General features: G+C 35.2%; 1 protein-coding gene across 1 annotated transcript in view; it reads left to right on the top strand.

The window, feature by feature from the left end:
* Positions 1-14,091, top strand: part of ADGRV1 (adhesion G protein-coupled receptor V1) — a 549,981-nt gene that overhangs the window by 33,085 nt on the left and 502,805 nt on the right. The window contains exons 2-7 of the mRNA XM_044265783.1: positions 2,285-2,469; positions 4,866-5,015; positions 6,123-6,218; positions 8,926-9,030; positions 11,098-11,211; positions 13,166-13,731. Of these exons, the coding sequence (XP_044121718.1) occupies positions 2,285-2,469; positions 4,866-5,015; positions 6,123-6,218; positions 8,926-9,030; positions 11,098-11,211; positions 13,166-13,731 (1,216 nt within the window). The remainder of the gene's footprint in view (positions 1-2,284; positions 2,470-4,865; positions 5,016-6,122; positions 6,219-8,925; positions 9,031-11,097; positions 11,212-13,165; positions 13,732-14,091) is intronic.

Below are 14,091 nucleotides of genomic sequence, written 5' to 3'. Positions count from 1 at the left end.
GATATAATAACGTATAGGAAAAAATAAGGAAGTCTGCAGTAAGTTCAAGCATATTGCCTTGAAAAATTCAGTAATTAACTCAAAGCTGCAAATGTGGTTTATTGTACGTCCACTCCCGAACACACTCCTCACACTCTTCCTTACACTCCCAGACAGTGTATGTCAAAGTATGTCTCCAGGATCCGTTGGGCTTAGAATTCGAATCAGTAGGGCTGCCTGTTGAATGTAGATTCCTGGATTTAGGTTTTAGGATTTAGAAATTAGATTCCTAATTTCCCTGGATCAAAAATTTTGAGTGTGTGAGTTAGCATTTTTAACAAACATTTGAGCTGATTCTGATGCAGAACAAATTTTGAGAACTTATTTCTGCTTCTGATGCAGAACAAATTTTGAGAACTTATTTCCCCAGCCTCTTGGCATGCTGTAATTCACTTTCACTCTTTCTCACTTAGAACTTCAGGTGTCGTATTCCTCTCAGCTCCAAGTTCTGTCACATCTCACGTTCAAGGAATTTTTTTCTTTCAAATCACAATAGACCAAAGTTGATCTTTTTCTTACACATCCAAAGCCAAGCTCACTGCCTCCTCACCCCTCCATTCTGTATTCTCTTTCTCATTCCTAGTCCATTTTTTCCCCTACTGTTTGTCATAAGTGAGGTGTGAAATCATTCTGGCTTTAGAATTCCACAGAAGACCTTCAGTTGTCTTTGGTGGCCCCAGAGCTGCTCCTAATCTCCTGACTCACCCAGGCTTTGCCTTTTTCCTTCCCTTTCTCTCACTTTTTAAATTAACTTACTTTTGGTAAAGGTTTCTACCTTAGAAGTCAGGGAAGAGAGAGCTGTTTTATTTCTTCCCCCAAGTCCCTTATCCCCAGGACGGGTAAACATTCTTAGAAGGCACAGGTGTACAAAATACCTTGGTCCTCCAGAATCTCTGTCTCTGTTGGCCCTTCCTGGACTCCGTCTGACCTCTGCATCCCTGTCTGTGGATTTTGCAGCCATAAATATGGGAGACATCCTTAAGCAATCTCAGATTGCATTGTTTGAATATACTTGACTGAGCAAATTGCATTTAAACTAAAATATATCAAGAACTTGTGTGTTTGGTGGTTTCTAAATATAACGCCATGGGTAGCCAAGTGGAAGTACCACATGCATGAAAGTTTTATTACTTCGTGACCAAGGTAAAGATTAATAGGAAGCATTTTGGCTCATAGAGTGCATAATGCAACTCTCCTTTAAAACACATGAACTTGTTATGTTCGTGTGACTGATCACATAATCCATTGGAATCTTAATGATCCGTGAGATCAGTTGTTCACATTTTGTAGAGGTGCATCTACATTACAAAACAACAGTGCTTTCAAGAGGCCACTGCACTGTTGTGCTTTTGAAAACACTTGAATCACACAGTGCTGAAAGCAGGAACTCTATTGGTGACTCATAAACACACACAGTCTAGTAAGAAGAAAACAAAAGAACTTATGGAAGAGAAGGAAATACATACTGTCAAATGTTTGTCTATGCTGCTTATTTTTAAAGCAACATAGACATTTTCTAAGAAATGATATTAATATTTTAGCTTGTTAAATGGAAGAAATTTAAGTCCTGGAAATATATGTTGAAAATATTAGCATTTCTTATAATAACTAAAAAACTTAAAACTTTAGCGTTTCCTTGCAGTAACTAAAAATTTTTTTTTAAAACATTCTCAAATGAGACAAATTTCAAGAAAACGTAGAAACAACCAAGAAATCAATTTACAATAAAGTTTTAGCTTCCACTGCTTTTACATATCACTTTTAAGAGTTCTCTCATATTTGTGATCATCAAATAAAAAGATGAAGAAACCGCATTAAGATTATTGATCCATTTGATAATTTTTTAGTTTTAGCTTACATTTTACAGTTTCATTTGGGGGAAGGAAATATGGGCTTTAACTCTTTCCAAGGTACTGCTTTATGTTTTTTCTTAGAATAAGTTTTAGGGTCAAAAATTTTAAAAACCCTAATTTAATAAACAAGTTTAAGGCTACTAATAACTATTAGCTTGATATATAAGTTAAAGAACAAAAAGTAGTTATGAATTATAAAAAAGAACCACAGAAGAGATTGTGATTTTTTTAACTTGTTTCATTGATCACGTTTTTAAGTTGGATGCTTAATATTTGATGTATTTATGTCTTAGTTGTTGACTGTCTAGCTCTTCATCCTATGTTTATACCTGTAAGGAACAGTGTAATGAAAATACATTCAAAGCTTTTTTTTTTTTTCCCCCTCCTTATAGGGATGCCCTCTGCATCTTTACTAGTAAATCTCCTCTCAGCTTTATTCATCCCTTTTGTGTTTGGAGAAACAGAAATAAGGTTTGCCGGACAGACAAAATTTGTAGTTAATGAAACAAGTACAACAGTTATTCGTCTTGTCATCGAAAGGATAGGAGAGCCGGCAAATGTCACTGCAATTGTATCGGTAAGAAATGATGTAGTTCTATTCTTACTGAAATAGATGATATGAAATTTCTTAGTTTCAGTGATAGTATTTTTTTAACTGTTTGAGATTCTGAGTTATTTCATTATGATAAATGACTTGCAGTTACACTATTCCATTCATTTTTCTTACAGAGTTTACACAGCGCTCCAAGGTAGCATATGCACTTGACAATAATACTATTGTAAAGGTATAGGCTGATTATTTTAAAATGTTCATATATTTAATGTGAAAACAAATAAAAACCAAAGACATCAGTAACTATTTCTAAGTAGAAGAAAATTTTACTTTTAGTAATTTGATTACAGGTTGTCTCTGCTCAGATATTTATTTCAGGTGGCTTATGGAAAATACATAAAATATGTAAAAGCCGAAAAATGACAAATTAGAAATGAATTTTGTCAGAGAGCTTGGGAGAAATGAAATTCATTAACTTAAGTAGAAGTCAGGCAGGATTTGTTAAACTGTTTATCAAGTTATCTTATACACACTTTAGTTATTAGGTGGATTGTGTGCCTATTTGTGTCTATGTTTAATCAGTGGGGGGAAATCGGAGGGGGAGACAAACCATGAGAGACTGTGGACTCTGAGAAACAAACTGAGGGTTTTGGAGGGGAGGGGGGTGGGTGGATGGGTGAGCCTGGTGGTGGGTATTAAGGAGGGCATGTATTGCGTGGAGCACTGGGTGTGGTGCAAAACAATGAATTTTGGAACACTGAAAAAAATTAAATTAAATTAAAAAAAAATAATGTCGTATGACCACTAAGGATGTTGCTCTATTTGAGACCCAGAGTGCCTGAAATTTTTTTTTTTTAAAATAAGTTTTGAAGGAGGAGATTAAATTACCACATTGTGAAACATCATAAAAAGAGATAAAGAAGAAAAATTGCTTATGAAATAAACCTAGTTTTATAATTTTGTGCATTGCTTTGAGTTTTTAATTTATGACCTGTGAATATATTTACTGAATTCATTTGGACTTGAGTATACATTATACTTGATAATATTTTATGCATAATTTCGATTGTATCATAGGGATGTGTTGGGATTGCCCTTTCATTTTTGCAGCTTCTCTCGATGGTGGCATCATCATTTCTCAATCAATTTTCACCTGTTTTTCAATGAGGTTCCTTCCAATTTTTGCTTCTATAAATGCTGCTTTGATGAAAATGTTTACATATGTATCAATTTTTACACATTTTGGGTTGCTAAGTGATTTTTTGGACTGGATTGCTGTGTTTTTCTGTTTCAATGGCTCTTGATAATGCTTTCTAAAAGGCTGTGCCACTTTTTATGTTATAAGGAGTACAAGTTTTTCAATACCCTCAACAAGTTAATCTCAAGTATTTAAACTTTATTTTTATAAAAGAAAACTAGAAATTGACTATAATTTTCCTATACATGTTTGTACTAAATCATAGTATTTTTTCCAGTAGCTAAGTTGTTCATTTTTGAGTTCTTTGGCAAAAGAAATCTCATATAGCTTTGCACCAGAAGTTGCCCATTTATAATTTCATAATTACTGCTCCCTTGAAAATCTTATTAGCAGTGTTGCTGTTACAGAATAAAGTCTTAAAAAGTTAAGGAAAAGTTTATGATGACTAAAGGAATTAAGTCTTTATTGGAGTTGTGGGGGAGAATTTAAATAAAACTTCAGTTGAGAGTTTTGGAAAAAAGCATTTCTTTGAAACCAAAAAGGTAAAATAACTGATTTTCCTGATACAATTTGGCAGGCTAGTTCCTGCTTTATTTCCTATTCCTTTTTATTTCCTATTTATTTCTTGTTGTAGCTACAGTTTGTTTTCTTGTCAGGTTTGCTGTAATCCACTTCAGATCAATACAGAGGTATAGAAAGAATATTCACATTCTTACTTTCATATATAATTATTACTTTTCTGTGTAATGATTCCTTTACATTCCAGAGTATAAGCAAATGTTTTTGCTTAGACTCATTTTTTTTTTATTTTATTACTTTTTTTTTTAAAGATTTTATTTATTCATTTGACAGAGATCACAAGTAGGCAGAGAGGCAGGCAGAGAGAGAGGAAGGGAAGCAGTCTCCCGGCTGAGCAGAGAGCCTGATGTGGGGCTTGATCTCAGGACCCTGGGATCATGACCTGAGCTGAAGGCAGAGGCTTTAATCCACTGAACCACCCAGGCGCCCCATGCTTAGACTCATTTTTAATGATGTTTTTTTGACAGTGATTTTTGTCAATTGTTAAATATTTGTTTTGTTTTTGGTATATCCTGTCTATAGACAGCTTGAGTTGATGATTCCTGTTTTTTTTCATAACTGATGCTAACTGATGCTCCAGTTAGCATCAGTTATGCCTATCCTAACACTGTTGTAAGAAATACCTATATTTTGCATTTGATAGCTGTATGGAGATGACACCGGTGACTTTTTTGACACATATGCTGCAGCATTTATACCTGTTGGAGAAACAAATCGGACAGTATACATAGCAGTATGCGATGATGACTTACCAGAGCCTGATGAAACTTTTATTTTTCACTTAACATTACAGGTGAGTCCTTTTGCCCCTTAAACTCAGAGAAACCTTACAGCGCATGAAAATCTGTTTCTGTAGAGGTAAAGCCCATCTAGAGACTGGAGGTGGTTTTCATAGAACTCAGAACTGACAACCTTTTTGGCAGTTTCACAGACAATCTTATTATTGTGGTTATTATTCCTCAGACAATCTTATTTAGAAGATTCTACAGTTAGTTTTTGGATCCATTCAGCTTATTTAGGAATTGCCATGACAGATGCTCAAGAAAACCGGTCTTCCATTTGGCCCTTTTCTCTTTTATCCCTCCCCTGCTACCAGATGCACAAAGAATGACCTAAACTTCTAAGTTCAAAGGAGAAGGATACAAAAAGCAGGCGTGGAAGTGGGAGGTCCCTGCGCCTTAGAATTATTTTGGACTGCCCCTGGGAAAAATGCTTGAATAGCCCAAGGTTTAATTGTCCTTTATGGCTTGATCTATTAGGTTGAGGTAATGACTGCTAACACTGTTCTAGTTAATTTTTTTGAGGGGCATTGGGAATTTTTTTTAGAACCATTAGGACAGTATGAGTAAAATTTTTGTGAAAATGATGCTTGAAATAGTTCTCTTTTGCTTTTGTATATTGCTTTTTTGCATATTCCTTTATGTTGCTGTTGAATATCAATAGAAATGTTGTAGGAAACTCTTCCCTTATTGATTAGAAAAGATGTTTTAATATTTCATCTTTAATCTGGCTCTGTGACTTACAGAAAAAAATAATTGTTAAGCTTCAGCACCTTCTGTAGTGTAAGAAAAAAAATCATATTTGAATAGAATTTCACACTGCTTACTTAATTCTCTGTTACATTAGTATGGCATTAATTATAATATGGCATTACTAGCCTGTGATTACTTATCATTATAGTGATTGATATTTTGATAGCCAGTGATTAGTGGTTTTTTAAAAAGTTTATTTGGGACTTCTTTACCAGGTTGACTTAGTTTGAATATATTTTCTTAATCTGCATTAAAAGTGTATTTTTATTCATATTCTGAACAATTATGCCAAGACAGAAACTATTAAAATGTTTCACTGTTCCTCTTATTTTTAATTTTATTAACTTAATCTTGGGCTTTTATTTTAGAAACCTTCAGCAAATGTCAAACTTGGATGGCCAAGGACTGTGACTGTGACAATATTATCAAATGACAATGCATTTGGAATTATTTCATTTAATATGGTATGGTTGCAGTTTGATTAATCTTGTGGTTGCTAGATAATAGTTATTCATTTTTTTTGTTATTTTTCATACCTGGTAGCATCCTACCATTTGATATTTAAATAAAATTTTCTCGAACTTCTTCCATGTCCCACATTTTGTAGACTGTTCATTTGTTCTACCTAAGATTTCTTCAGCTTGAGGAGGCCTGTGGGATCATGGCCATCTCTTGTCCTAATCTCCTGCTGATCATTCCCATCTGATTCATTCGTTGCCTCCTTTGCTGGTCTCTAACTTGGATGTTGTCTTAGTCTGTTCTGTCTGCTGTGACAGAATTCTGTAGACTGGTGTCTTAAAAACAAAAGGAATAATTTCTCCCGGTTCTGGAGGCAGAGACATCTGAGATCCGTGTCTGGTGAAGGCCTGCTTCCTAGATGTCTTAGTGTGCTGCTTTCAAAGGGCAGGAGGGGGCAGAGGAGCTGTGGGAGGTCTCTCTGATAAGGGTGCTAGCCCCATTCAGAATAGCTTTGCCCTTGTGACCTAATCATCTACTAAAGGCCCCACCGCCCAGGATTTGAACATGACTTTGGGGTGGGGGGAGGAGGAGCACAAACATTTAGGCTGTAGCAGATGTTGTAATCTAGTTCCTTTTGCTTGATTTTCTCAGTTGCCACTGAAAGAAAATACTGTTTGTCCTCCTCCTCTGAAGGTTGGAGATGAGAAAAATTTACTGGAAGAGTACTGGAAAAACCTATAGTCAACTCAGAATCGAATAGAATGAAGACATGATAGTTCTTAAAAATTCTATTGTTAGTCCCCACCCTGAAATTTTTTTTCCCACTTACTCATATTTCTTAAAGGTTAAAACTCCTCATCATCTCCCTCAGTTTTGCTCAGCAGTTCATTCTTTTCTCTTGATCACTGAATTCCTGTGTGTCCTCTGTTCAGAGAGTTTTATCTTTAGAAAGAAGTACACAAGACAGTTTCCCCCTTGAGAGAAATTGTTTCCAGCTCTTTTTTTTTTTTTTTAATGATACAGCCATTTTTTAAAAAAGATTTTATTTATATATTTATTTGACAGAGAGAGAGAGATAGAGATAGCAAGAGATGGAATGCAAGCAGGGGGAGTGGGAGAGGGTGAAGCAGGCTTCCTGTTGGGCAGGGAGCCTGATGTGGGGCTCCATCCCAGGATCCTGGGATCATGATCTGACCTGAGGGCAGATGCTTAACAGCTGAACCACCCAGGTGCCCCTGTTTCCACCTCTTAAAACAAAATTTATCTTGGATACAATTGTATTTTGCCACTAAGTTTTAGACTACAAGTACCTTCCTGATACTGAGGCTTTTTGAATCATGTTACTAATTATCATTACTAAAAGATGATGATACTCCCCAGCTTTTTATTTATTTTCCAATTTAGATTGCTGCTACAATTGGTGCATTGTATGTCATTTTCTTACCTTAAATTATCTCTGTAACAAGGCAAGCTATAGATAAATATGATCTTTTAATTGCAGTATCTTTATTAAAAAAAGATGTGGATAATGTCAATATAGTAGACATTTTGTGACCTCCATTATATTGTCATTTACAAAATTAATTAAATTAATTAATCAGTCAGTTCTATTTAAATGATAGTTAATTATGAAGCAGGCTCTCTTAATTGCTTTATTTTTCTCCTTACTGTCTTTCTTTTATATTCACTCCCAATTTACCATCCCCAACCTCAAACTGACTTGTTTAAAGGTTTCTTTTCTCCCTCCGTCCTTTCTCCCTCCCTACCTCCCTCCTTCCCTCCTCACCACCCTTTTTTCTTGTCATAGTACCTCTTAGCCTCTGGGAATGAATCCCAGTCTCTAGCATTGGTGGCAGGTCCCTGACTGTTGTGGTTGCTGTGCTGCCAGGGAGCCCCTGACTGGGTACCTGCCCCATAAGGTTAAAATGAAACGAAGTAAACTGTTGAGGTCACAGTAGTTGCTAAATAGGCTGGCTTCAGTTCCTGGCCTGGATAATGATTATGTTGATGATGAAGAGAGCACTGATGATATTTGATATCTTTGGGACAGATATGCTGATCCCCATTTATGGATGGGGACACTGAGGCTTGGGGTCACCAGGAGAGATGGGCACTACTGTTCTAGAAAGCATGCACCTGGCTGCTTCCCTCTTCCTCCTCTTCTAGGCCCGGTTTCAGGCACCCAAGCCAGCGTGTTTCAACATTTGAAGCCCTGGCTTCTTTCCCCCAGTGGTCATGTCCTGAAAATCATTAGCAGTCCTCTTCTTTTCACTGGCAGGTTGGCCAATGAGAAGGGCGTAGTGGCTAGGAGTAAGGCCTGTTGGTGGTGCTGCCACTGGGTGGTCACAATCAGCTACTCTCAGGGGGAGATGCAACATGGTTTTTTGACATCCCGGGTCCCTGTGAGCATTTGAGTTTCTCATCTTTCACTAAATAACCTTTAAGATCTTTCAGCAGAATAGCTTGCTGATGGTAGAATCAGGACAAGAACTTGCATCTTTTGCTTGACCAGGTTTTATGTTCCCTTTACACTATTATTTTTAACCTTTCAAGCATTTTTATTAACTACAGCTAATTAATGCTAGGGCATATCACATTCTTAGGGTATGATGTGGATTAGTTTGTCTATGTAAATTTAGTATTTCTAAGGTTAACAGTTTGTACTACCTCTACCTCTGGCTGATAAGTGCCTGTCTTTGCTGTTCCCACTAGCCTTTTTCAATCACAGTGAGTGAGCCCAGGGGCAGAAATGAATCTGTGCCTCTTACTCTCATCAGAGAAAAAGGAACTTATGGAATGGTTACTGTGACTTTTGAGGTAAGTTTAGTCTGAAATCACTTTAAATGTCAGAGTTCACATCAGGTGGCTATAACTTTTAAGTTATAAATTAAGTTATTTTATGTATATATGTTTTATATATATATATATAATTAGGTTATAAATCAAGGTCCTTTCTATAATAAGCATGACCCTTAAAAAACTAAATAATAGTAAATACTTTTATTATCTGATAAATTTCATAGTTAATAAAAGATTTCTTTTTGTTGCTTGCATATACTATGCTACCATGAAACACAATGTATCATTTTATATACTGGTTGGTAATAATAAACCACAAAATAAAATAATAATAATGTTAATTCTAAAAAATTCTTAAACCTTTATGATAAACATTTTCAAGGATGTAAATTTTAAAAATGCCCATGGGTTACTTAGGCTTATGTAAAAATTATTTGATTATTTGATGTCTAGTCTTCCCCCATTTTATGTTTTCCCCATTAAAAAAAATATTTTTAATGGATGCTGTTAAGAGCAGTCAGACTCCACCGTGGTGGTCCATAGGTGTTACAGCATTTGACTTAACTCAGATAGGCTGAGGGTGAGGCAGGTTTCTTAGGGTGCTACCTGTCACCATTCCATTCGATTGCTTACTGACCACAGGCACACCAATGCGTCACCATATTGCTATTTTATGAGATACATATTCAAATCTTCAACTAATTTTTGTGCCTTATAATATCTAGAACATGTTCATATGCTGTTTTCAAATATTAGAGCATTAATTTCTATCTTACCAGTTTCTATCTTAACTATTAATAGCAATATCAATAAAATGGATAGTTGGATTTATATAACCTAATTCTGAAACATAGTAGAGTTCTTCTTGTGCTCACGGAGACCTGCATTGTATGATGGTTATGTTAATTGCATCAAAAAATAAAATGCCATAAGAGAATAATGTGTGAAAAACATAGTAGCACTAATTAAATACGCAGTAGTCGTAGATAGTACATTTTTGAAAATGTATCTAATAACAAATGTGGGAAAAATTGGGAAAAGAATTGGTTGTAGAAAGGATAAGGCAAAATTGCAAATTTTGAACATTGCTTTCTGGATGTCTGAAGTTACTTTCTTGAGCCTTGAGCCTTTGTTTTGTTGAAATAATTACAACTAGTATTTGCTGAGCACTTAATGTTGCCATTTACTGTTCTAAGTACCTTACATTGATTCTCACTACATATAAAAACCACATCTCTTCCCAGAACTTTGTCTCCCTCGTGTCCTTCTTAATTTCTTCTCCATAATACTTACCATCATCTGAAAAATACACCTTTATTTATCATTTTTTCCTTCATTAAATGTAGGTTCTTATGGGTAGGGAGTTTGCCTATTCACTGCTATATCCTTAGCGTGTAACAGAGATCAGGCACAGAGTACTTAATAAGCACTTTTCAAAAAGAATGGTCTTATTACGTCTTCACATCTAGCCTGTGAAGTGGATAGTATTATGCCTATTTTAAAGATGAGAGAGAGAGAGAGAGCGTGCCCGCGCACAGGTCGGGGATAGGGGATGGTGACAGTGTCAGGCAGAGGGTGAGGGAGAAGCAGATTCCTCACTGAGCAAGGAGCCCAGTGCAGGACTGAATCCCAGGATCCTGAGATCATGACCTGAGCCAAAGGCAGACGCTTAAGTGACTAAACCACCCAGGTATCCCTTGGGGTTATTTAATATCTTGCTCAACGTTATACAGTCAGTGCTGGTACTGCCATTTGATTCTGTTACTTAAGAGAATTTACCAATTTTGAATATGTACCTGTCAAGAAAATCTATTTTTTTTCTCAGATTTTCTTTAATGCCTGAGAAAAAAAGAAAAAGTGCTTAGAAACCATGTAGTTTAATGTGATTGTAGTCAACATCTATAACTGTATTATACTCCTGGACTATTAATTAGAAGGGCAGACTTATGTACAGTTTTCTATAATTCTTCTCTCAAAACATTTTTAAGTGGATTTTTGATTTTTGACAGTCTGAATCATAGTAATGCTTTCTTACTCTTGTGAAATATTTTGTGTTTAACAATGGCACTGTGTGTTTCTTTGCAGGTAGAGGGTGGCCCAAATTCACCTGAGGAAGATTTGAGCCCAGTTAAAGGAAATATCACCTTTCCCCCTGGCAGAGCTACAGTCGTTTATAATTTGACAGTACTTGATGATGAGGTGAGATACTGTTAAATGCTTCAATGGGACAGGGACTCTGCCTGTAGTACAGACATGTTGGAGTACATTATGCCAAGCATTAAACTGTGTTCACTATTTGAAATTATTCAAGAGCATAGTCCTATGTAAGGTTAGTGTATTGTACTAACTAGTTAGTGTATACTTTAGATACAAAGAGCCATTTTGGAGTGTATCTGATTAATATTTACCTAATTTATTTCACATAAAATTGATATCTAAAAGCTGATAAACCTGAATATACCACATGTATTACAAAAACTTAAGCATTTTGTAAACCCTGGTGATTGATTTTTGTTGGTGATTTCAGTTTTGAACAGTTACAGTACTACACAGCATAAGTATTTTACTATGGAAACAAAGAAGGTTCTACTGTAATTGATATTCTTTTGTTTGGATATTTTAAATGTTCACATTCATGGGAAGACTTTAGTTTTAATTTTTACATTTCATATTGAAGTTACCAAGGATTGAGATATGTGACACAGCTAACTCAACTAAGAAGGGACGGGATTTGAACAATAATGTTGCAAGGGTATCTCTTGTGAGCTAAATAAGAGAAAATGTAACTTTTAATAAAACAGTCTTAATATTATCAGAAACAGAGAATGAAAAACCTGGGAATTTTATCCCTTACCTTGCTACAAAAAAAAAAAAAATCATGAAATCAAATCACAAAAAAATCCCAAGAGAAGAAAAATGATTTAGAAGACATTAGAAATTGTTTCTCTTGAAAAAAAAAATGAAATAATAGGTAGCATTGATGACTCTAGTTCTTCTGGTTCTTTAAGCTAGTAAAAACCTTTTGTTTTTAGATCCTTGAAAAGGTTATAATTTGGGGCAATGATTAATTATGCATTTTACTTAGAAACTTAAAAGATCATCCTCTGAGCATCTAATGTACAGCATGGTGCCTGCTGTTAATAATACAGTACTGTATACTTGAAAGTTGCTGAGAGTAGATCATAAGTGTTCAGTCACTCACACAAAAAGAATCACTGTGTGAGGTGATGATTGTGTTAATTCTCTGGATCTCTGCAGTTATTCCAAAATGTATATGTATATCAAACTATCACGTATACATTTAAAATATGTTAGTTATATTTGTCAATTATTCCTCAGTAAAATTGGACAATAAAAAGATCACCAATCAAATCACAGCATTTTTTTTTTAGATAAATAGCCTTACCTTTTGTATTGCTGTTGATGGAAGTAAAAAGATTTCTTTCTTCCCTTTTATTCATAAAACAGAATTTATCTAAATAGCATAGTGAAGATTATCCCTAGGATTTCTGTGCAGCTGCAAAAAAAAAAAAAAAAAAAAAAAGTTTCACTCTAGCAAGGTGAACATTTCCCTGATAGTGACTCTTATAGCTTGTTCTCCAGAGGCATGATGTGTATTTTGGAAATCATTGGTATATGTTTACTTCTTGAATTAGAAATCATTTAGAGAAAAGCAAGAATAATTCACATGTTGAAAACTCTTTGCATGTGATGTTTAAAGTTTTCCATATTCTTAGATATTATATATCTATAATCTTACCCCAGATTCTTAGATATTCTTACATATTATTGTTAGATTACTATCATGCTATTTCTGACTCACCAGTTTGATAAAACTAGTAAAATTTTATGCCTAGTCTTACTGTCAAATCATTAGTGTTAGTTAAAGATTGATCAAGGTTGGAAAACATTATGCTTATATTTTAATACCTGTCCATACCATTGCTTTATGAACTTTTCCTTCCCTGTCTAAAATATATTATGTAACTTTGGAAGATATATTAATATGTAGATTTTAAACAAGCCTTTCTACTCCCTTCAGTTAACATTTTTTTGTTTCTTTGTACTGAAGCATAGCAACTTTGTATACTCTGGTTTCTTTGCAGATGTTTTGGCTATTGATATCTTTGCTGTTGTTTATATTTATTGACAGGTACCAGAAAATGATGAAATATTTTTGATTCAACTGAAAAGTGTAGAAGGAGGAGCTGAGATCAACACCTCTAGGAGCTCAGTTGAAATAATCATTAAGAAAAATGATAGTCCCGTGAGATTTGTTCAGAATATTTATTTGGTCCCTGAGGAAGACCACATACTCCTAATTCCAGTGGTTCGTGGAAAAGATGACAATGGGCATTTGATTGGATCTGACGAATATGAGGTTTCAATCAGTTACGTTATTATAACTGGGAATTCAACAGCACATGCCCAGGAAAATTTAGACTTCGTTGATCTTCAGCCAATGCCAACTATTTTTTTTCCACCTTTTACTCATGAATCACACCTGAAATTTCAGATAGTTGATGACACCATTCCAGAGATTGCAGAATCATTTCATGTTGTATTACTAAAAGATACCTTGCAGGGAGATGCTGTGCTATTACCCCCTTCTATTGTGCAAATCACCATTAAGCCAAATGACAAACCTTATGGAGTCCTGTCATTCAACAGTATCTTGTTTGAAAGGACAGTTGTAATTGATGAAGATACAACATCAAGGTATGGTTTATTTTAAACCTGTTACTACGATTATTTTAATATATTATTCCGTGATTCAGTACTTGTGCCATTGGACATAGTGTCGAACTGTGTCACTTCTTCCACCGTGGTTTTGCTGTTTTCTCTTATTTCCAGAGTGATTTAAATATGCAAGTGAGGGACACCTGGATGGCTCAGTTGGTTAAGCAGCTGCCTTCGGCTCAGGTCATGATCCCAGGTCCCTGGGATCGAGTCCTGCATCCTGCATCGGGCTCCTTTCTCAGTGGGGAGCCTGCCTCTCTCTCTCTGCCTCTGCCTGCCTCTCTGCCTACCTATGATCTCTGTCTGTCAAATAAATAAATAAAATCTTTAAAAATAGAT

Source organism: Neovison vison, chromosome 1, assembly GCF_020171115.1.
Source record: "Neovison vison isolate M4711 chromosome 1, ASM_NN_V1, whole genome shotgun sequence".
Taxonomy (NCBI): Eukaryota; Metazoa; Chordata; class Mammalia; order Carnivora; family Mustelidae; genus Neogale; species Neogale vison.
Note: the sequence above shows the minus strand (reverse complement) of the source record. Positions and strands in the feature narration are given on the sequence as shown.